Source organism: Staurois parvus, unplaced genomic scaffold (genome assembly GCF_062004578.1).
Source record: "Staurois parvus isolate SC_StPar_1 unplaced genomic scaffold, SC_StPar_1.0 ptg000525l, whole genome shotgun sequence".
Classification (NCBI taxonomy): domain Eukaryota; kingdom Metazoa; phylum Chordata; class Amphibia; order Anura; family Ranidae; genus Staurois; species Staurois parvus.
Genome location: NW_028318321.1, coordinates 697179 through 719643, shown reverse-complemented (window position 1 = coordinate 719643; position 22465 = coordinate 697179). Strand labels below are relative to the sequence as shown.

Genomic DNA, 22465 nt, shown 5'->3' with positions numbered 1-22465 from the left:
TGTATTCAAAATATTTTTTTTGAATTCCATACTTTATTCCTGTTTTTCTTCCCATTAAATGCAGACCAAAGGGTTCAGAAAATGGGATTGGGACAATCTAATACTGCCAGGGGTAACCAGCAGACCTCTTATACATCAGCAATGATTGGCCAGATTCATAATACAGCAGCAATGCCCTTCACTGAGCAGAGCTTCCTTGTAGCACGTAGGGGTAGGGAGTTTATGTAGAGGGAGGGGGGAGGACACTATGAAGCAGCACTGTATTATGGGTAAGAAGGAAGCTGGGGATGATTCTGGATATATCATGGCACAGTGCTCTAGGTACGTCTCTGCTGCGTGTTTGTTGCTCTAGGTACGTCTCTGCTGCGTGTTTGTTGCTCTAGGTACGTCTCTGCTGCGTGTTTGTTGCTCTAGGTACGTCTCTGCTGCGTGTTTGTTGCTCTAGGTATGTCTCTGCTGCATGTTTGTTCATATGAATGATCAGTGGATTGTGTGATTCCTGAGGTCTTATAAAAACAATCACAATGTATTTTGAAAGAAATACTAAATTTGTGAACAGCAGACTGAAGAATCAGAATGTGTATGACGTGTGTATGATAGGACAGGATACGTCTGTTGGTTTAAAGGGTACACCTACTTATCACATTAAACTCAGGAGAACCAGTTTAACATTTAAGAAGTATTAATAACGACACAAATCAAACTGGATCTGATTACTTTAAAAGTATGAACTAAAGATTACTTGGAAAGCGCTGACATTACAGTATAACTAAAGGCAAAACTGATTTTTTTTTCCAGTTTTGGACAGAGATGGATTAGAACAGCGGTTCTCAACCTGGGGGTCGCGACCCCTTTGGGGGTCGAACGACCATTTCCCAGGGGTCGCCTAAGACCATCGGAAAACACATATTTCCGATGGTCTTAGGAACCGAGACACCGCTGCAGTCTCCGGCGATGTGTGGGCGGGATGATACACTGCTGTCACCCGGCCACACCTCCAAGATCGCTCAGCAGCTCCGCCTCCTCGCCGCTGATTGGCCACCGGAACTGTAGCTCAGGAGAGGCACACAGGCGGCCAATCACCGGCGAGGAGGTGGAGCTTGGAGAGGAGGAGCCAAGCGGCAGCGCGCGGACATCAAAGAAGACCGAGGGAGCGAGTGAAGAGGAGAGCGGCCAGAGAAGGAAGACAGCTGACAGGTAAGTGAGAGAGCGAGCCCAGGCTGGAGCAGGGGTCAGCAAGGTAAGTATCATTGGTGTCAGTGGGAGGAATAGTGCCCCATCATTTGTGTCACTAATACCAACGATGGGGCACTATTCCTCCCCCCACTGACACCAACGATGGGGCACTACTCCTCCCCCCACTGACACCAACGATGGGGCACTATTCCTCCCCCCACTGACACCAACGATGGGGCACTATTCCTCCCCCCACTGACACCAACGATGGGGCACTATTCCTCCCCCCACTGACACCAACGATGGGGCACTATTCCTCCCCCCACTGACACCAACGATGGGGCACTATTCCTCCCCCCACTGACACCAACGATGGGGCACTATTCCTCCCCCCACTGACACCAACGATGGGGCACTATTCCTCCCCCCACTGACACCAACGATGTGGCACTATTCCTCCCCTCCACTGACACCAGTGATGGGGCACTACTCCCCCCACTGACACCAGTGATGGGGCACTACTCCCCCCACTGACACCAATGATGGGGCACTACTCCCCCCCACTGACACCAACGATGGGGCACTATTCCTCCCCCCACTGACACCAACGATGGGGCACTATTCCTCCCCCCACTGACACCAACGATGGGGCACTATTCCTCCCCCCACTGACACCAACGATGGGGCACTATTCCTCCCCCCACTGACACCAACGATGGGGCACTATTCCTCCCCCCACTGACACCAACGATGGGGCACTATTCCTCCCCCCACTGACACCAACGATGGGGCACTATTCCTCCCCCCACTGACACCAACGATGGGGCACTATTCCTCCCCCCACTGACACCAACGATGGGGCAGTAGTCCTCCCCCCACTGACACCAACGATGGGGCAGTATTCCTCCCCCCACTGACACCAACGATGGGGCAGTATTCCTCCCCCCACTGACACCAACGATGGGGCAGTATTCCTCCCCCCACTGACACCAACGATGGGGCAGTATTCCTCCCCCCACTGACACCAACGATGGGGCAGTATTCCTCCCCCCACTGACACCAACGATGGGGCAGTATTCCTCCCCCCACTGACACCAACGATGGGGCAGTATTCCTCCCCCCACTGACACCAACGATGGGGCACTATTCTTCCCCCCACTGACACCAACGATGGGGCACTATTTCCCCCCCCCCCTGACCCCAATGATGGGGCACTATTCTCCCCTCCACCACACTGACACCAATGATGGGGCACTATTCCTCCCACTGACACCAATGATGGGGCACTATTCCTCCCACTGACACCAACGATGGGGCAGTATTCCTCCCCCCACTGACACCAACGATGGGGCAGTATTCCTCCCCCCACTGACACCAACGATGGGGCACTATTCTTCCCCCCACTGACACCAACGATGGGGCACTATTTCCCCCCCCCCCTGACCCCAATGATGGGGCACTATTCTCCCCTCCACCACACTGACATCAATGATGGGGCACTATTCCTCCCACTGACACCAATGATGGGGCACTATTCCTCCCCCCACTGACACCAACGATGGGACACTATTTCCCCCCCCCCCTGACCCCAATGATGGGGCACTATTCTCCCCTCCACCACACTGACACCAATGATGGGGCACTATTCCTCCCACTGACACCAATGATGGGGCACTATTCCTCCCACTGACACCAATGATGTGGCACTATTCCTCCCACTGACACCAGTGATGGGGCACTACTCCCCCCACTGACACCAGTGATGGGGCACTACTCCCCCCACTGACACCAGTGATGGGGCACTACTCCCCCCACTGACACCAGTGATGGGGCACTACTCCCCCCACTGACACCAGTGATGGGGCACTACTCCCCCCACTGACACCAGTGATGGGGCACTACTCCCCCCACTGACACCAGTGATGGGGCACTACTCCCCCCACTGACACCAGTGATGGGGCACTACTCCCCCCACTGACACCAGTGATGGGGCACTACTCCCCCCACTGACACCAGTGATGGGGCACTACTCCCCCCACTGACACCAGTGATGGGGCACTACTCCCCCCACTGACACCAGTGATGGGGCACTACTCCCCCCACTGACACCAGTGATGGGGCACTACTCCCCCCACTGACACCAGTGATGGGGCACTACTCCCCCCACTGACACCAGTGATGGGGCACTACTCCCCCCACTGACACCAATGATGGGGCACTACTCCCCCCACTGACACCAATGATGGGGCACTACTCCCCCCACTGACACCAATGATGGGGCACTACTCCCCCCACTGACACCAATGATGGGGCACTATTCCTCCCACTGACACCAATGATGTGGCACTATTCCTCCCACTGACACCAGTGATGGGGCACTACTCCCCCCACTGACACCAACGATGGGGCACTACTCCTCCCACTGACACCAACGATGGGGCACTACTCCTCCCACTGACACCAACGATGGGGCACTACTCCTCCCACTGACACCAACGATGGGGCACTACTCCTCCCACTGACACCAACGATGGGGCACTACTCCTCCCACTGACACCAACGATGGGGCACTACTCCTCCCACTGACACCAACGATGGGGCACTACTCCTCCCACTGACACCAAAGATGGGGCACTACTCCTCCCACTGACACCAAAGATGGGGCACTACTCCTCCCACTGACACCAAAGATGGGGCACTATTCATCCCACTGACATCAGTGACGGGGCACTATTCCTCCCACTGATACCAACAATGGGGCACTATTCATCCCACTGACATCAGTGATGGGGCACTACTCCTTCCACTGACACCAATGACATGGCACTACTCCTCCCACTGCAAAATTACAGTTATGAAGTAGCAATGAAAATAATTTTATGGTTGGGGGTCACCACAACATGAGGAACTGTATTAAGGGGTCGCGGCATTAGAAAGGTTGTGAACCACTGGATTAGAACATCTGCCAGTTTGTATTGCTGTCTGTGCTTCTGTTAGGGAGATTCACCCTCTCTATTTGTACTATTTACCATTATTATCAAAAGTGAAAGTAAAGAAAATCTCAAATTTTGAGTTGTCCCCAAAACGTAATAGAGGGGAGATTAGTTCTGGTGATATAGTGGTCCCCAAGAAATTCTCTTAGTTTGCAGAAATTATCTCTCACTTCCTGTTTTAGCTGTGGGACAGGAAGTGAAAGTAAATCTCCCCAATGGGACACAGATGGCAAAAAAGAAATTGACAAGGATTATGACTCTTCATTACTCTATCCAAAATTTCAAAAATGATTGTTGCCAATGGGTGTCATGTACACTGGGAATTTGCCCTGCTCTTCTGCATCTTCGCAGGACAAAAGCAGTGTAAAAAAACATTTTTGCACAGCAATATTTGGATGCTCATTCGTTCTATTTGCCAGAATATTCATTTATTCTGGCCACTGAAATGACTGAACACTCAGCGATAAATGCGCTAAATGCACCTAGCATTTAGGCGCATTTAGATGTGCTTAGGAAAACTTAGGTTCACTGTTTTTATTCTGCCCAAAAAGCTCCTCTCCGGAACTCACAAGTGATTTTTTTTTTTTGCAACTAAACGTCTGTAAACGCCTATGTGTGCATGGACACATTGGCGAACATGGAGGAGCGTTTAGAGGTAGAAAAATATAATGCCTTTTAAAAGCAACATTTTTGGCACCCAGTGTGCATGAAGACTTAGTTTTGAAAAAAGTTAAGTGTGTTTATGAATACACAAGTGTGTTATCCTGGGATCTGCTGTCTTCAAATGGTATATACAAGGGGTATTGATTTAAAATTCAATAAGGTCTGGTCAGCAATTTTCTACAAGCAGAAGACCAAATCTCATGTTTATGCTATGAATCAGATTTTAGTATACTGTATATGTAGTCATTGTCTATCAAAAATGTACTATTTCATTAGCATTTTAGTAATATTTATTGTAAATTTTCTTTTTGCCCCCTTACATCAAGTGACCCTATCAGAGTGCCTCCATTTCCTTTAGTCCTCATGCACACTGGACGTTATTACAGCGGCTGTTTTTGGCTTTTGGCATTTTTTTTCTACAGCCAGTAAACGCCCCAGCATGTTATTCTATGTGTCCATTCACACATAGACTGTAATAAACGTTTTTTGTCCGGGACGTTTTTTGGCTGGAAAAAAACCCAAGAACTAGTGGGTTTCTAGAGGAGTTTATTAGCTGTAAAAACGCTCTAACACTGAGAAACACGGTAAAACGCGGCAAATTTTCTTTCACTTTCAATTTTGATGATAGCGGTAAACATGACAAATAGAGAGGGTGAATCTCCCTAACAGAGGCACAGGCAAAAATTAAAAAAAAAACAGCAGGGGGCATGGTCTGACTATGGCGGCGTGAAAACGCTAATGCCAGAGCATTGCACGGACCGGGACAGATATTCTGACAGTGGAGCTTTACCACCCAGCCGCTTTCTCATGCCGGGGGACCGGATCCACCAACAGACTACCAGGAACGTTAGGGGAGGTGAAATTATTTCCTCTGCCAGCTCCCCGCATCCTCTCCTGGGGCTTCCTCTAAGATGACGCCGCCGCGGCCCAGTTCTACTGGCTTGGCCTCAGCCAAGAAGCTCCTGCACTCTGTGGGCCCCTCCTCTGCTGCGGACGCAACCACAAACTCATGCCCAGTCTCCCTGATTTTGTCTCTTGCACTTCCACGGGAGAACTCTCAATCAAACTCTGGCCAGAATGGGGGGCCAGACGGCCACATGAAAGGCACTATCAGAGATCTCATGGCAGACTTTCCAACTAAGCAAGACCTACAGGCTATGGACACCTCTATTGTTAATGCTTTTTCCCGTGAAATACATGACCTCCGTCAACAGGTTGACACCGTAGAGGAAAGTGTGGCGGACCTGGAAGGTTCCGCCACTACCACCAACACTAAACTTGCCGCACTAGTGGCTGATTAGCAGGCCTTTTCACAGCCATCTTATCAATGTGCACTTTCGCCTAGATGATGGGGAGAACCATAACCGGCCAAACATTCTCCAGCTTCGGGGGATCCCAGAGGCCACAAGTAGGGCAACCCTGCATGCTACTTTGACAGCCATCCTCAACCAACTACCAGGGAAGTCGCCTGTAGTGTAATTAGAACTTGACCTGGTCCACCGAGTCTTGGGCCCCCGTGCGCCTCCTTCATCTCAGGCGGTATCTGCCTCTCTACCTCCACCACGAGATGTCCTTTGCAGGGTGCATTTTTATACGGTGAAAGAGGAATTCTACATCAAGCCTGGACTATGGGCCCCATAGACTTAGACGGTGCCATGATCCGTGTATAACCAGACATTTCCAGGCTGACCCGGGCCATGCTCGGGATGCTCGGGCCCCTGTTGGAGGTGAAAAGGGAAGCAGATGTGACATACCGCTGGGGTTACCCCTTCTCATCGTCCGCAAACAGGGCACTGGATTCTTCCTGCATGCTTCAGATCAACTGCCGGTGCTGTTCGGTTTCCTAGACAAGCCTTCGGTGGAGGTGCCTAGCTGGCTGGACTTTCTACTGAATCCTGACACATCTGGTGCTTCCATGCCACGGACTCAGAGGATCCGAAGATCCCGCTCCAGAGCTTCCAGCTGCGAGACTCTCAGACAAAGACCCCCTAGGCCTCTCCCTGTCTCTTCAGAAGATTGACCGGCCCTGCTATTAAATTGAACCCAAGATTTGGCCTTGGCAGGAGGGGGTTTTCCCCCCTGATTGACTTTCACATATTTTTTAATCCCTGCTAACTCCAAAAGCGATTCTCTATCCTGTGGGACAGAATCTGATCTCTACGTTGGGGTTTGAGGCCTGTCTCATCTAGTCTCATCAGAAACCCTGTCTCTAGCTTCAGCTTCTCCACCTCCCCAAGTGTCAAGGTGGAATAGGCCTCCCAGATATCTGAGCCTATTACAGGGCGGTCCATCTGATGAGGCTGGTGGCTTGGCATTGCCATGCAGAGGCACAACATTGGATGGCAATGGAGCTAGAGGACTCCCGGGCACTGCCAGAAGTTTGCCCTGGATATCTTTGCAGCTACATAGGGACCTAGTGGACTATCCCACGCTCAGCAGTACTTTGTTGATCTCCTGAGATATCTTTCATAGCTCTTCCCTTTCCTCATTGCCGTCTCCTATGACCCCCCCTTCAGAGTTTCATCTGGGACTGGATAATTCCCAATTTCAACATTTGGCATCCACCAGACGTCTCCATCTCTGGGATTTCCTGGGACCTGATATCTTGCCCCCTCCGTTTTAGGAGCTGCCACAGATCCGTTAGATTTCTGGAACAACCTACAACTCCAGCATTTTCTTCACCAATGTTCTCGTTCTCCAACGGTTGATCATCGCCTTAAGGAGTTGGAAAATATTTGCCACAAGCGGGCCCCGAATCATCACTGTCTTTCCATTCTTTACTCTTCCCTGATCAGTCTGCATGAAAACTTCACTCTCACCTTCCTCTCTAAATGGGAAGCTGAACTGGGTGTCCATTTCACTGACATGCAAAAAGAGAAAATTCTTCACTTTGCACAGAAATCCTCAATTGCTTCTAGGGTCCAGGAAACTAGCTACAAAATTTTGACCAGGTAGTATAGGGTTCCTACGACCCTACATCAAATTTTCCCACAGGTCTCAGACCTCTGCTGGAGATGCAGCTCTGACCGAGGTACAATATTGCATATCTTCTGGGCTTGCCCAAAAATCAAACCTTTCTGGCAGATAGTGACCAGCACAATCAAAAATCTGACGAGTGTCGATTTGTTGAACGACCCAGCGGCAAGTCTGTTGCACCTTACTGACCGTCCCATCAAAAAGTATAAAGCTTCATTGACAATTCAAGTGCTAAACGCAGCGAAAGCCTGTATTCCTTTGTGTTGGAGGTCTGTGCACCCGCCCACGAGGTCCCTTTGGTCAACAAGCTGAGAGATATGGAGGACCTTACGGCCTCCTTATACGAGCATGGAGAGACTTTCAGAGACACCTGGAGACCTTGGCAATACTTTGTTTATACTGAAACCTATCTTCAGGGAACCCCTCAATCTGTCTGTGGCGTCTCATTTTGGCCTTAAGTGGACTCGGGTGGGAGAGACGGTATGAAATATCAATAAATAAAAGAAATTACAAAAAACATGTATGTATGAGGGTTGTGAATGGGCCCTAAAAATGTGATTGCTCTTATAAACACAATAAAAAATGTACTACAGTTTGTAATAATTTCATCTTTTAATGTATCCATCCCTGGAATTAAATTGTCACTCAATCTAAATGATTCCTATGTAATCCTTAACATTCAAACCCATTTAAAAAATTTGGCAAAGCTGAAAACCAGTTTGTTTACAAAGAATACGTATGTAATTTTCCTACTGCTCCTCTACGTACTTTATAAGCAAAAGTTGACAGCATTCAGCTTAGAAGATTTTCATAAATTTCTTCTATTGTGTATAAATATGTAGCACAGCAAAATCAGGGTTCCAGGTCTATTCATAAGGAGTAAAAAATAAATGTAAAATATCAAATTAAAATCCAAGAACCGTCAAATGAGTTCTAATCCTTCTCCACTCTATCCAAATAAAAGTTTTGCCTTTAGTTTTAGTTTAAAGCAGAATTCCAGGCAAAAGGCAAACATTTTTTGTACCATGCAGTATGGCTGTGCCTGCACTGCACGGGCTAACTGCTCGTTTTTGTCTAGGGGTGATAAGGGCGGAGATATACTTACCTAATCCGCCAATCATCCGAGCAAAAGTTGGCCCCTGCCGCTTCTGCCCCCTCTGCATGCTTGTGAATGGACTGTTCCTGATGTCATCATGCCCATAGACTGGTTCTGCGCATGAGGATAGCAGGAAGAGTCCACTGCTGGACATGGGGGGGTGCCGTTTTTAGTAGGTTTGAAGGACTGGGTAAGTATAGCCTTTCGGGGACCCCCTGGACAAAATGAGCAGTTAACCCATGCAGTGCTGGCACAGCCCCACTGCATGGGGCAAAAAAAAATTGCTGTTCTGCTTTAATAACATTTATTAATGATGCCTGAAATTCTTTTATAATGTACAGTGCGTGATATACTTGGTTTTTTGATATTTTGTAATTCATGTTGAATGTAGAATAATCTATGTGGGCGTGAAATTGTATTCAGAATTTATTATACATTAATATATACAGTGTATGTATATGTGTGTGTGTACATGTATGTGTGTGTGTGTGCGTGTGTATATATATGTATACACATATACACACACTGTATGGGAGGGGGGGTCTTCAGAAAGTTTCAACACTTTTTCTTACTAAATAGAGGAAACTTTTTGAAGAACCCTCATATTCAGTCCTGCTTAAGTCTCAGTTTTATGAGAACAGAAAGCCTTGAAGATTTCTAATGTTCTGATCTTGCTTGTTGATTTGTCTAGCTCTCCTACATCCAGCTGCTGCTCTCAAGGTCATCAAACACATGATGAAGTCAAGGTATTGCCACCATGGTCCAAGGATCTATTATATGTATTCCACATACCTAATTTAACATTTAAATCTTTGTTTGTTTTGACTAATTTAAGCTGGTGAAGGATGAAATGTAATTTGCACATGGTTGCTATTTGCTGATTTCCATTAGGGATATTTCCACTCACTTCCTGTCCCGGTGATAACCTGTCGGTGTGATAGAGCCCACCCAGAAGGGAGTATGTGGTGAAAAACATTCCTAATGTAAAACAATTAGCAGTTCAATGGTCAACATTACAAAAGCAATGTGGATTACTGCATATGTTTATGATAAACCAGGTATCAGTTGTATCTTTGTAATAAAGCTCTGAATGTATGGCCATTGTAAAGTAGGAATTTACAGTATAAGTACATTTATTTTACACAACCTCTCCTTGTTCTAGCAATGTGTGATAAGACAGTTTGTATTTTCCAGGAATATTATGGTAAATACTTGAAAAACGCAAAAGATTTGAGAACCAATGCATGCGTAACCCCAACAAAGCCAATTCCCAGCTATATCCTGGATGCCCTGAAAGAGGTCCACAGTGAAGTTTCTTCTCGGTAAGGAATTTATATGTCATTAGGAAATCAATAAATATATTTTTTATGTTATTTGTGATCCTTTGGTGAGATGGTATCTTACTGTTAAGGGCTTTGGTGGTGGACCCTGCATTTTCTATTCTGAGATTGGGTGTGGTAACTACTATAGTGAAAAATAAATTGCTTACTTTAAAAGGGGGCTCATATATTTGACCTCTACTCCCAGTCTAATGCCAGGTTACAAAATATCAATAGAATTGTGTAGTTTGGCTGACGTTTCAGTTTTTTTCCATTGTGCTGTCAATATTGTTGCATGCTCTGTTAGGTACTATGGCTGTGGAATTGTGGTACCAGAATGTCTGGAGAACTGCAGGATCCTGGATCTGGGCAGTGGAAGTGGAAGGGACTGTTACATGTTGAGTAAGCTGGTTGGACAGAAAGGCTACGTCACCGGATTAGACATGACTGATGAACAGGTGATCATTACCAAAGGGATACACGTCAAACTTCATGGATTTGGTAGCCAAGAGATCTTTAACCTTAAACTGTACTTGTTTTTGCTAGTATCCAAGCACCACTAACAATAATTGGTCAGTTTTTGACCTTATCCATTCTCTTCTATTATATAAGTCACAGACTTAAATTGGTTGTAAACCCTTACATATACCCAGTAGTCTCAGGTGATGTCAGGTGATGCGTAGTTGTATCACAGTTGTACCTGTTTATCTGCAGCCCCCTCTTCTCTACAGCTTCCTAAAGCATGCATTTTACACAGTATTTCTGGGGTTTTAGAGGCAGGGGACAAGGAACTGTTGTCGAACACTGCACAGCACAGATAGGAGAGCTTAGTATAATCGGAGACTGACCTAATTGGAGGGAAAGCCCCCCCCCCCCCGCTACATGGTCTCATAGGGAAAGATGCACAGCTGAGGCTGTGTGATGGGAGGGGGGGGGTGTATTCCAGGATTGCTTGGTGTAAGGATAAATAAACGGAAGTGACTCATGCAGATAGTGGAGAGAGGAAAGAAAAGCTAGAGATTATAGTAGGTGATTTGGATTGAGGGAAGTACACACTACAGAATGATATGCTTTTTCAGTTTTCATTTCAGAGGTTTACAACCACTTTAATGTTTGCTCTTGAAGCACATAGATAATCCTCATCAATTGATTATGAATCCCCATTTTACCAGACTATTGCAAACTGAAAACATTTTGGGGTTGATTTACTAAAACTGGAGAGTGCAAAATCTGGTGAACCTCTATAAAGAAACCAATCAGCTTCCAGTTGTTTTTTCTTTTTTGTCAAAGCTTAATTGAACAAGCTGAAGTTAGAAGCTGATTGGCTACAATGCCCAGCTGCACCAGATTTTCTCCAGTTTTAGTATATCAATCCTTTTGCAATTTCTCAATAATGAAAAGCATTCTCTGATTGGATGAGTTGGAGACAGTGATGTCACCACCTTGCCTCTCCACCTTGTCCATTCAGAGAGAGCTTTGCATTCACAGAGAAGATGCAAAGTGTTATTTGTATGGTGCCAGTGCCAAGTGAGCAACCTTCTGTGTTTACTAAGCAGCAGGGCAGCCAATCGGCGTGGAACCTGGAAGCTGGCTGCTACTACAGTGATTTCCAGCTCCCGCAGAAATTGCCCAGGTATGGTATATGTATGGACCAATGTAACTATGCAAAAATTACCATACCTGGAATTTTAGCTTTAAATTATTTATCGTGTCTAGAGTTCTCCTGTGAATGTAAAATGGTAATTGAAGATACAGGGGGCCATATCACACATATTTATAGCTGTGTGTCCCAAGGATTTTTAGTTGCATTTGTTTGTACTAGATTTATTGTCTATATCAGGGTTTCTTAACTAGGGTTCCTCCAGAAGTTGCTAGAGGCTCCTTGAGTAATGAGAAATTTCTGCCTCTCAGATAAGTTCCCACTGACACCATTTATCTTTTTAGCTATCTGTAAGGGGGTAATTCTTCCCAATGATCACAAGTGTAAGGAGCATTCTTCCCAATGATCACAAGTGTAAGGAGCATTCTTCCCACTGATCATCACTCTAATGTATCATGAGTTGTAGATATAGAAATATTTAGCAGGGGTTTTCTGAGTTAGTTATTTCAAGGGTTCCTCTGTGTTGAAAAAGTTGAGAAAGGCTGGTTTATATAATAAACTGATGTACAGAATCATAAGTACTGTATGACCAATGTCTGAAGAGGTATTTAAAATGGTTTTATTCATATGAACTAATAACGTTATCATTATTTTAGGTCGAAGTTTCCAGAAATTACATTGATTATCATATGAAAAAATTTGGCCACCAGCAACCCAATATTAACTTTGTCATAGGCTACATTGAAGATCTTAAAGGTGCTGGCATAAAAGACCAAAGCTATGATATTATAATGTGAGTATGATTTACATTTATCTGCCATGTTATAGGGATTACATCAGGATCCCCAGAGTGTCCCCCATTACATCAGGGTATCCAGAGTTTCCTCCTCACATTAGGCTCCGCAGAGACACCACAAGCTTACATCATGTTCCCTAGAGTCCCCTTCTTACAAAAGATTCCACCCCTCTTTCATTAGGGTCTTCTTCCTCCCTTACATCAGAGTCCTCAGAGTCCCCCCCCCAATAAAATCGGGATTCACCATAGACCCTCCTACATTCATATCAGGGTCCCCAGGGTTCCCTACCCCCTTACACCAGAGCCCCCCCTCACATTAGGGTTCCAGAGTTCCTCCCACTTACATCAGTGTTTCCAGAGTTCTCCCCATTACACCAGGGTTCCCAGAGTCCACCTGGATTAAATCAGGGTCCCCAGTGTCCCCCAAATTGAATCAGGGTCCCCAGAGTTCCCCCATTTTAAATGAGGATCCCTAGAGTTCCCCCTGTATTACATCAGGATCCCCAGAATCCCCCTGCTTTAAAATAGGGTCCCCAGAATCACCAAGCATTAAATCAGGATCTATTACTTCTCAGTGAAGGACAGGTGGAAGCTGGGAGATGGAGCACTGGAATGCAGCAGGACTGTAGAAGGAAGTTATGTCTGCCTCCTGCTCTGAATGCCGGGGCCTGGGGGCGGGGTAAGTACACGATTAATTGCTGGGACACCACACTAGCGCAGGCAGCGGCAGTGGGTGGAACCTGTATTACAGAGTGGAAACTCAGGATATTTCATCCACTGTGCTGTCAGCAATAGGGACAGCTGACATAAATGCAGTTGCGAGCCATGTCTGGCATGTGTTATGCCCCTGCTATAGATCGTTTGTTTATTGTGGACCCTGCTAAAAGAGAATTAGAGAGTTGATGGTTTAGTGATTCTTTAAGCCTGTCTGCACTGTGCTGGCACATCTTATTATCAGTTGTAAACTAGATTTGAACACCGTCTGTCCGAACAAAGAATTTAAGATCCCAAGACTTGGATGCTGCCTTGCATGCTAATGAGGGTATTTCTGGATTGATAGTCTAACAGATGTTTGTTTTTTTTATGACAGATCCAACTGTGTCATAAACCTCTCTCCGGATAAGAAAGCTGTGCTAAGAGAAGCTTATCGGGTGCTAAAGGTAATACAGTATGTGTGTAAATATTCAATAAAACTGATTTTATAAGAAAATGATAATGAAAAAGTGTTATGGTGAACATTTTATAGTTCTGTCGCACAGCTAGGCAATGTTAAATAGAAGCCTGGGGACAGATTTGAGAGATTCCCTATCAGATTTAATAAATTAGTTGAGACAGATTGAAACTTGCCCCTCACCACTTTTTAATTGTATGTCTGTTTTCAGTTTGTCTGTTTTATCTCATTTTGGGGAAAATTTGTCTCATCTGCACAGGTTAATCTGATGCACAACTGTGCAAATCTGTTTTAGTGTACTGCTTACATTTACAGGTGCAGGGATCACAGTTTTATTTACACAGCGCTTTACAAACTGTACGTTGATTTTAGTCTCTGCCCTCAAAGAGCTAAAGCAGACCATAGATGTGTCAGTTTTTATTCCATTTACCCTGCATGTTGAACAAAATAAAATTTACATGATTCCTCCCCACCGAGCTATTGTATTCTGACAGCAGGGAGACTTCCCCACCATCAGAATACATTGATCAGCGGAGGAAGGTCCCTATCTCACATTCGTGCATACACAGACTAGGGCCAATTTGGACAGGAGTCAATTAATCTACCAGCAAGTATTTGGAGTGTGGAAGGATATCTTATGTATACATCCTGTCTGCAATCAGCTGCAAGAAAAATAATGGGAGGCTGGCAGCTCTAGCAGTTTATTGAGCCCACTTGCTCCCCCCCAAAAAAAACATACTGGGCTACATGCCCTCAATTTGGGGGTACTACTTTGCCAGGGAGGACACCATGTTGATGAGGACAAGGGCCTCTTCTCCAAACCAAAACTCTGACCCAGCGGTTGGGGAAGGGGGGGTCTGTGGGCAGGACATATTGAGGGCATGTGGCCTGGGAATTCCTAGCTGACTGTTGAGGGATGAGTCACTGGTTGTTAGTACGCCAATGGATGCCAGCTGTTTAAAGTCATTGTAAACCTGCTTTTTTTCAATAAAATAACAAATATGTTATACTTGCCTGCTCTGTGCCGTGGTTTGCTGCCCCAGTCATCCTCTTTTCGAGTCCGCCACCTGCACTCCTGACTCCCCCCCCCCCCCCCGCCCCTGAGTTCCCCCTTCCTATGGTGGGCACTCATGTGGGCTTGCTCTCAAGCTAGGCTGTTGATGTCTACTCAGACATACAGCCCAGCTCAGGTCCTGCCCCCGCTTTCTGCTCCCAGGTATGACTGACAGCAGCAGGAGGCAATGGCTCCTGCTGCTCTCAGCCAAGCCTGTGAGAGCTGACAGAGGGAAGAGGAGCTGCTGCAGATGTGCACAGCACTGGAATAAGATTGGGTGAGTATTTGGGGGGGGGGGGTGCATGTAAAAGGTTTTTTACCTTAATGCAGAGAATGCCTTTACAACCACCTTAACAACCAGCATCTCTGAGAGCTGAAACTGTCATATTAGTGGTGACTGGAATACCATTGCTAAGTGAATTGAGCAGTCTCTTGCCACTACTAAAAATGGAGTAGGATAAAAAAACACTTAAAAAATGCAATACAAGATCACACTAAAAATTGGATCAAGTCACAGCTACACTAGCGTGAACCTAGCTTAAATATGTTGCTAATTTGCTTGATAAATGTTCCTTTATGTCATCTGCCACTGCTGACCTGCTTTCCTACCATGGTGGTCCACTGGCTTTAAAACATTTCCCCTACCTTTTAGCCTTGAATCTGTTATAAAACAGTGTTATTATTGTCTATACATTTTGCAAAAATAATACAGGTTGGGGTAGGGAGTTCCAGAGGATTGGAGAGGTTTTGGAGAAGTCCTGGAGATGAAAATGGGAAGAGATGATGAGAGAATCAGAGAGCAGGAGGTCTTGGGATGAGTGAAGAGGACAGTTTGGTGATATTTTGAGGTGAGGTTGGTGATATAGCTGGGAGCAGAGTTGTTAATGTATGTTGTGAATATTTAGAGTTTTATTTGTTGGGTGCGCAGAAGCCAGTGAAGGCATTGGCAGAGAAGGGAGGAGGAAGTCATATAGTAGTTGGTATGGTGAACAAGTCTGGTAACAGTTTTCATGATAGACTGAAGAGGAATATTCTGTGCAGAGGTACGCCACTGATGAAAGAGTTGCAATAGTGGAGGCAAGAGATAGCAAGGGAGTGAAATATGTTGGCCCTTGTATTGTGGACATTTCCAGTAATCTGGAATGATGTAGTCTCGATATACCAAAATAAACAGAAAAATTCCTGTCATTCTGGATGAAGAATATTCTACCTTTTATATAGTCTATCACATCTCAAACAAGGGAGATATTTCTTATTTTATCTGCAGTCCTTGATGTCACAGCATTTAGGAGAACATTGTGTTTTACAGGATGGTGGAGAGATGTACTTTAGTGACGTCTACTCTGATAAACCTATTCCCACTGAATTAAAGCAAAACAAAGTTCTGTGGGGTAAGTGCACTATATCAGTAGTGTATTCAGTACTGTATTGTCATTAGAATATGCTTCCTGCAAGATGAGCTATGAAATCCAGGATATATCCAGTATGCTGCATATCTCTTTAAAGAAGTTATCTAAAAATACCTAGATATCCCACTGCATTTTTGTTAAAGTGTATTAATGGGAACAGGTCACCATTACCAAATCACATTTTTATTTTAGGTAAAACGGAACATCTTGCTTGGCATACATGTAAAGATGCTGCTTTTACCAGTTCTCTTGGGCTGGAGGGGCTGCTGCACTCAGGTTTTTACCTTCATGCATAGAATGTATGTAGGTAAAAAAACTTTGAGCCTTTACAACCACTTTAACTAGAGTTTGGTATTTACCACATACCGATACAATTGTTTCTATTAACTTGATCTTCTTTGGTGCTGTTCACATATCTGCAGATTGGATGCGGTTTGAACCGTATCCAATCCGCATGACGTGAAAAAACATTGCTTCATTTGGTGCCTGTACACATATGTCCAATGCGCTGGCGGTGTGGATTCAGTGCGGTTTGAAAAAGAGTCATGTCCGATTTCTGAGCAGTGCGGTCCGGTTCAGGTGCAGATTACAGGCTATTGATTTCTATGGGAACCGTTTCTAAACCGCATATGTGTGAACAGGATAATCCTGAGAGCTAATCTTGTCCTGAACCTGATGTAAACCTGACATGAACCACTGAACAACTCCAAAACCAACTGTCCACCTGTGAGCCAATACAGTGAATTTACTGCAAACACAACCCAAAAATGTTCAATAAACATATATTAAATAAAAATAAAAAAAAATTTTAGGTTCGCAAACACATCACACCAACTCATACAATAGTGTCAACCAATATATAGATAAATATTGTGCTGCGCTCCTCTATTATTATCATCAAAGACACATTGACGTCTGACGTCACCGCGTGCAGTCGGCTTTACTGGCGAGTACAGACACAGTGTGTGTTTACACACTGCTACCTTTTCTTCTTAAAGGCTTGTTTATTTTAATGAAAATGTGAGTGTGACAGACAGAGTTTGGCAATAAAAGGAGTTTATAAGGATAAAGCACTATCTTCTGTTTTTCTTTGCAATTATATATGTGGAGTTTGCTGGAGTAATTCTGGAGGATTGTTCCCCTGGAGGGGAGAAGGAGGGAAGATTCATCCAACCATCCACAAACCCATAGATCCATACAAGATAATGAGGAGAGGAGTGACACCAGGTTAACCAGGAAAACTGAGGTTTGGAGAGATTGTTTGAAGGTGATAAGCAGCCAAGCATACTTCATCCTTTTATAGGATAAACTGCGTGATTTAGCCTGTTGAGGCTGGAGACGTAGGTGAGCGCATGATAGAGCTGTATTTATGCTGCAAAAGTTTTTAGAACCTGGAATGTATTCATCTAATTAGCACAGATTTCTCCAAAGGAAAGAGGACTCTTATGTTATCAGTCTCTGGATATACAATGATACATTTATTTCCTTAGTATAAAGGGATTGTATAAGCACAGTGGACATTTGTTTTTTTCACAGTTTGTTTTGTTTTTTTTCACACTTTATTTATATTAGATTTTATTTTAGTTTATTTTTTACACGTAATCAATGTGTCTTTGATGATAATAATAGAGGACCGCAGCACGATATTTAACCACTGAACAACTACTGTGTCAATTAGCTGTTAAACCTTAGCTTCAGTCCGCACCACACATGTGTGAATCAGCTCTTATGCCCTCGTTCATATCAACGTGTTTTGAATGGACTGCTGTATCCACTGAAAGCACAGGAAAAAATCCCTGCAAATTTTCTGATAAATTGGCAGCAGAGAACCGTATAGTGCAGTGTTTTTCCCAGTGCAGGAAACTGCACTCCAGTTACCAGTGCGTGAAGATGTGTGGTACCCCCACACATCTCCTATACTGCACCGCAATTCTTCTGCAGGTGCGGGAAAGTGTGCGATTACTTTCCTGCAGCCCACACTAATGTGAAACTAGCCTTCATGTATATTTTAGAGACATTTAAAATGCTATAGCTGTCCTTTGATTGTGATTCAGTTAATGCTTGGATGTAAATTTTCCTGTAAGGCTGGGATCGCCACCCAATTACTTGTTGGTCTTTGTTCTTCTTTTCTCATGGCAGCCTCTCACCTGTTTTCAGCTTTATGTAATTCTTCACAGGATTAAATCTACCAAAATTCATTTAATTTATATAATTCTGGAAAAGTATATAAAATTAGTATTGGCAGATTTGCAGTGAATGTTAAGGGATTTGTAAATGCTAGCAATGGACTTCTCTTATTTGGTTCCTTTTGGTCTGTTAAATATACCACTGAAAGCATTTTGTTATACCTGTTTCATAAATGCAAAAATACTTGTTAATCATGCCAAAATGTGTCATTTTATAACCTCCTGTGCTGCTCTGTTATCAGTTAAATTGTTCTGAGAGTTATCTCACAACTTGCAGCATGTATATGTTGTAATGCCAATGTTTGGATACTTTGTTTCTGTACTTTTTGGGCACTAAGTGAACAACCACTGTTTCCCAAGAGTTTCTTTTCAGCGAATACTTAAAGCTTATATACCCAACCAAGGGGTAGGGAAGAGAAATAGAAGGGAAAAAATAGGGGGGGGGGGATGTTGAGTGTCCTTATTTTTTGTACATTTGCCAGTGTAGCCGTTCTAGTTGATTCTAACAGAACACAAAGGGAAGATACTACAGGTTGCCTTTTTTGTCTTTATACAGGAGAATGCATTAGTGGTGCACTCTGCTGGGAAGACCTTTATCAGATTGCAGAAGAAATTGGTTTCAGCCCCCCACGGCTTGTCACCTCCAGTTACATCACAGTGAATAACAAGGATCTGGAAGAGATTATTGGTGGGTCTGTTTTATTTATTATATTACTTTAATATTGTGCATCTGATTTTAACATGTGCAAGGTGAGTGTTGTTTTCCAAAAGCAATTGTGACTGACATTATATACCCATAATGCGATGCATACTAGCACATTGTGACATTACCTTGCAGGGTACTTTTTTTTTTTTTTCTTTCTTGCGGTTTACTACTGCTTTAAGGCCAAACTTTTCCAGTCCCACCACAAAACCAGCAATATTGAGCAGGTAGGTTAGGCTAGCCAGAGAAGATGGGCAAAGAGATATATGAATTATATGGGTAGATCCTCCTGCGCTGGCAGTCACTAATCTATGTGTGAGAGTTGCAGCAAGCACCTAATTGTGTTCCCACAAATCCAATATGTACAACTAAATTAATGCTGCACTACTCAAATAACCCACCATCATTAAATAAATATATGATAAACACCTGTCTGAGTACCTCACCTAAGAGTGAAAAAGGTGACTAATATACAATCAATTAACGTCACACATATGAATAACCATACCTCCAGCAAAAATAGAAAATAAAAAAAATTAAAAGTAAAAACCCAGCTGAGCACCTCTCATGAGAATGAAATTAATGTGACTACAAAATACTATCTGTCAATGCAAAATTCAGCATACAATAAAAAAAACAATATATAAAAATAAATATAGATCAAATGATTTTCAGTAAACACCCAGCCGAGCACCTCCCTTGAAAATGGAAAGGCAGCGAAAATGACTGAATCAATAATGATATTACTCAGGTTCAACATGAAACCTTCAATATAGAAATTATGGCAGCTGCAGAGCAGACACAGCTCTCTGTTCTCTAAGGGCAGTCGGATGGAAATGGACCACCTGTCCGTTTCCATCTGACTGCCATCCCATCCGATCTGACAGATGGAAAGGGAATGGATCCTCATCCGTCTCTTTTTTGGTGGACCAGATTGGATGACATCGGGTATAAACAGACACATGTCCGCTCCATAGAGGAGAATAGAGGTTCAAATCAGGTCCGTCTGAAAAACGGGCCGGCAGACCAGATTGGAACGTCCGTGTGAAAGGGGCTATAGTTGTACAAAGAGATATCTGCACATCAGCTATACTGCTGCTAGATGATTTTTCCCTTGATGCTCTACCAACAGACCATGGTACACATGTGGTCATCATCTTCCTTCTCTCTTCTAATTAAGAAGAAAGAAGGATTGGCCATCTCTGTATCTCTGTTTTCCCTCCTCTCTCTACAGTCAGATTACTGTGACCAAACTCTGTTGCCTTTTAGGAATAAAATAATTTCTATGATGATGATATGTGAGAATTTTCTATTCTATATATGATCTATTTCATCTTATTTGTATATTTTAGGTGCCTACAAGTTTGTCTCTGCTACATTTCGTCTCTTCAAGCTCCCTGGGGACTCTGTGAAGGAAAAGGGTCAGGTTATTTATAATGGAGGAGTCACAGGCTGTGAGACTGAAGTGCAATTTGATGCAAATGTAATTTTTAAGGTAACCCACTGCAAATGTAATTCAGTTCTGTGCACCAGCCTGGTGAACCCTCTGTTCACCTGTCTCTCCTTAGATCTTCTTACATAAAACATTGTATAACCATTTCTCAAAATAAGTGAGCGCTTAAAACAGCTAATATAAAATCAATTAATAAATAAAATGAGATAAGAAAATAGCAGCTGAACACCAAAAAGGTACCATATGAACCTTCTCAATAATCAAAAATGCATATAAGGGAGAGGTGCAGCGCTAGCTGAATAAATATACACTAATATACTTGATAAATATACACTAATATAAATCAATAAAAGTGCTAATAGAGTGCAAAACGGTGACTAAATGATGAGTATAGTCCATAGCGTGCTCAAGATCCAAGAGAGTCCTTAAAGAGCTCCAATCCCTGGATTCGTGGATGAGGTGATAAAGGTAAAAATTGCGCACTCACCAGATACGCAATTCAAATGCGCATTCAAAGCTGACAATTCCAGGGTCCTCATATGGATCTGGTCAGATCTGGTCACAAAAGGCCCTCCGCCACCTGGTAGTGTATTCCACACATAGAAGAAAAGGCCGCTCTGCAGATGTAAAGGACTCCCACCAGAGCCCAAAGAACAAAGGAGGCCAGATAGTGTGATACCTTATAGGCAAGGGGTATTTATTCCCAAAAACACACAATATACAGGCAGAGGCAGGAAAGATACTGACCATACAATGGATAGGTAATAAATGGCCGCCGGGGCCCTCGTGGCGCCGGTCGGCGTGACGTCACACCGCTTGTAGCCGCTCCCTGACGCGTTTCGTGCGAAGGCACGTAGTCATAGGGGGTTAGCTTACAGCAGTGGACGTCAGTGTAGGACCTAAATAGGGAAATTGGCGCATGCGCTGTAATCGCGCGCCATTTTCCCATCGACAAATGTCTCCGTATCGGGCGCCATTTTCATGTAGCCCGCCGAACAGCGCATGCGCGAGCGCTGTCAGCGCGGAGTAAACGGCATAACAATGATCACCAGGGAAAGGTGTGTTGCCCAGCAACCTGTACATGGAGATGATTCAAGGCAAAACAGTCCCATGGGCAATCTAATAGCGCCATCAGTACCAGGTTACTCATTTCCATGGCATAATGGTCATCAAAGGGATATCTTACCCAAAGCCTTATATATAGATATAGATAAAAGCAAACAATATACCAACAAATTAATCAGCATATTAATCAGCATATTAATCAGCATATTATGTATAATTAGCAATACGAGGAGGTCAGATTAAAATCAAATATGAATATAGAATGTCAAATGGTCAAATTTAAAATAAGGTTATACCTGGTGGTCATTGCTAATGCCACACTCTTTAATAAACTCACATTCAGGATTTCAAATGCAGAAACATATGACATACTAAATATAATATAATATAATACAAAACATGTATAAAATCACGCGATTAAAACAAATTAAAACCATACATAAAATATATTTTATATAGAGAAAAATATCCCCTCATATATAATTAATATATAAAATGATTTCACTATGACCCAAAACCAAATACACGATAAAAAGGATAAGAGACAATAAAGTGATACTAAAGGGATAAAAATGATGCTAACTGTTGTCAATAAAACAATTAATATCCATGTCTATGTTAAGTCCTTTAGGACGCATACAGTCAATTTGATAAATCCATTTAGTTTCCATCTGGGAAACCGCTCTCTTTTTATTCGTTCCCCTCCAATGGTTTTGTACTACATCAATTCCTACAAATGTCAAGGAAGATGGGTCTCTGTTATGATGAGTCCTATAATGCATTGACAACGAGTGCTCTTTATAGC

At 43.9% G+C, this 22465-nt stretch overlaps 1 protein-coding gene across 1 annotated transcript in view; it reads left to right on the top strand.

Moving 5' to 3' along the window:
• The first annotated feature begins 224 nt into the window (after nucleotides 1-224).
• LOC149451675 (arsenite methyltransferase-like) overlaps nucleotides 225-22465 on the top strand; it is a 47502-nt gene continuing 25261 nt past the window's right edge. Inside the window, exons 1-9 of the mRNA XM_089690245.1 lie at nucleotides 225-321; nucleotides 9596-9650; nucleotides 10099-10226; nucleotides 10531-10681; nucleotides 12480-12616; nucleotides 13710-13779; nucleotides 16154-16235; nucleotides 18996-19127; nucleotides 20495-20637. Of these exons, the coding sequence (XP_089546371.1) occupies nucleotides 248-321; nucleotides 9596-9650; nucleotides 10099-10226; nucleotides 10531-10681; nucleotides 12480-12616; nucleotides 13710-13779; nucleotides 16154-16235; nucleotides 18996-19127; nucleotides 20495-20637 (972 nt within the window). The 5' untranslated portion in view covers nucleotides 225-247. The remainder of the gene's footprint in view (nucleotides 322-9595; nucleotides 9651-10098; nucleotides 10227-10530; nucleotides 10682-12479; nucleotides 12617-13709; nucleotides 13780-16153; nucleotides 16236-18995; nucleotides 19128-20494; nucleotides 20638-22465) is intronic.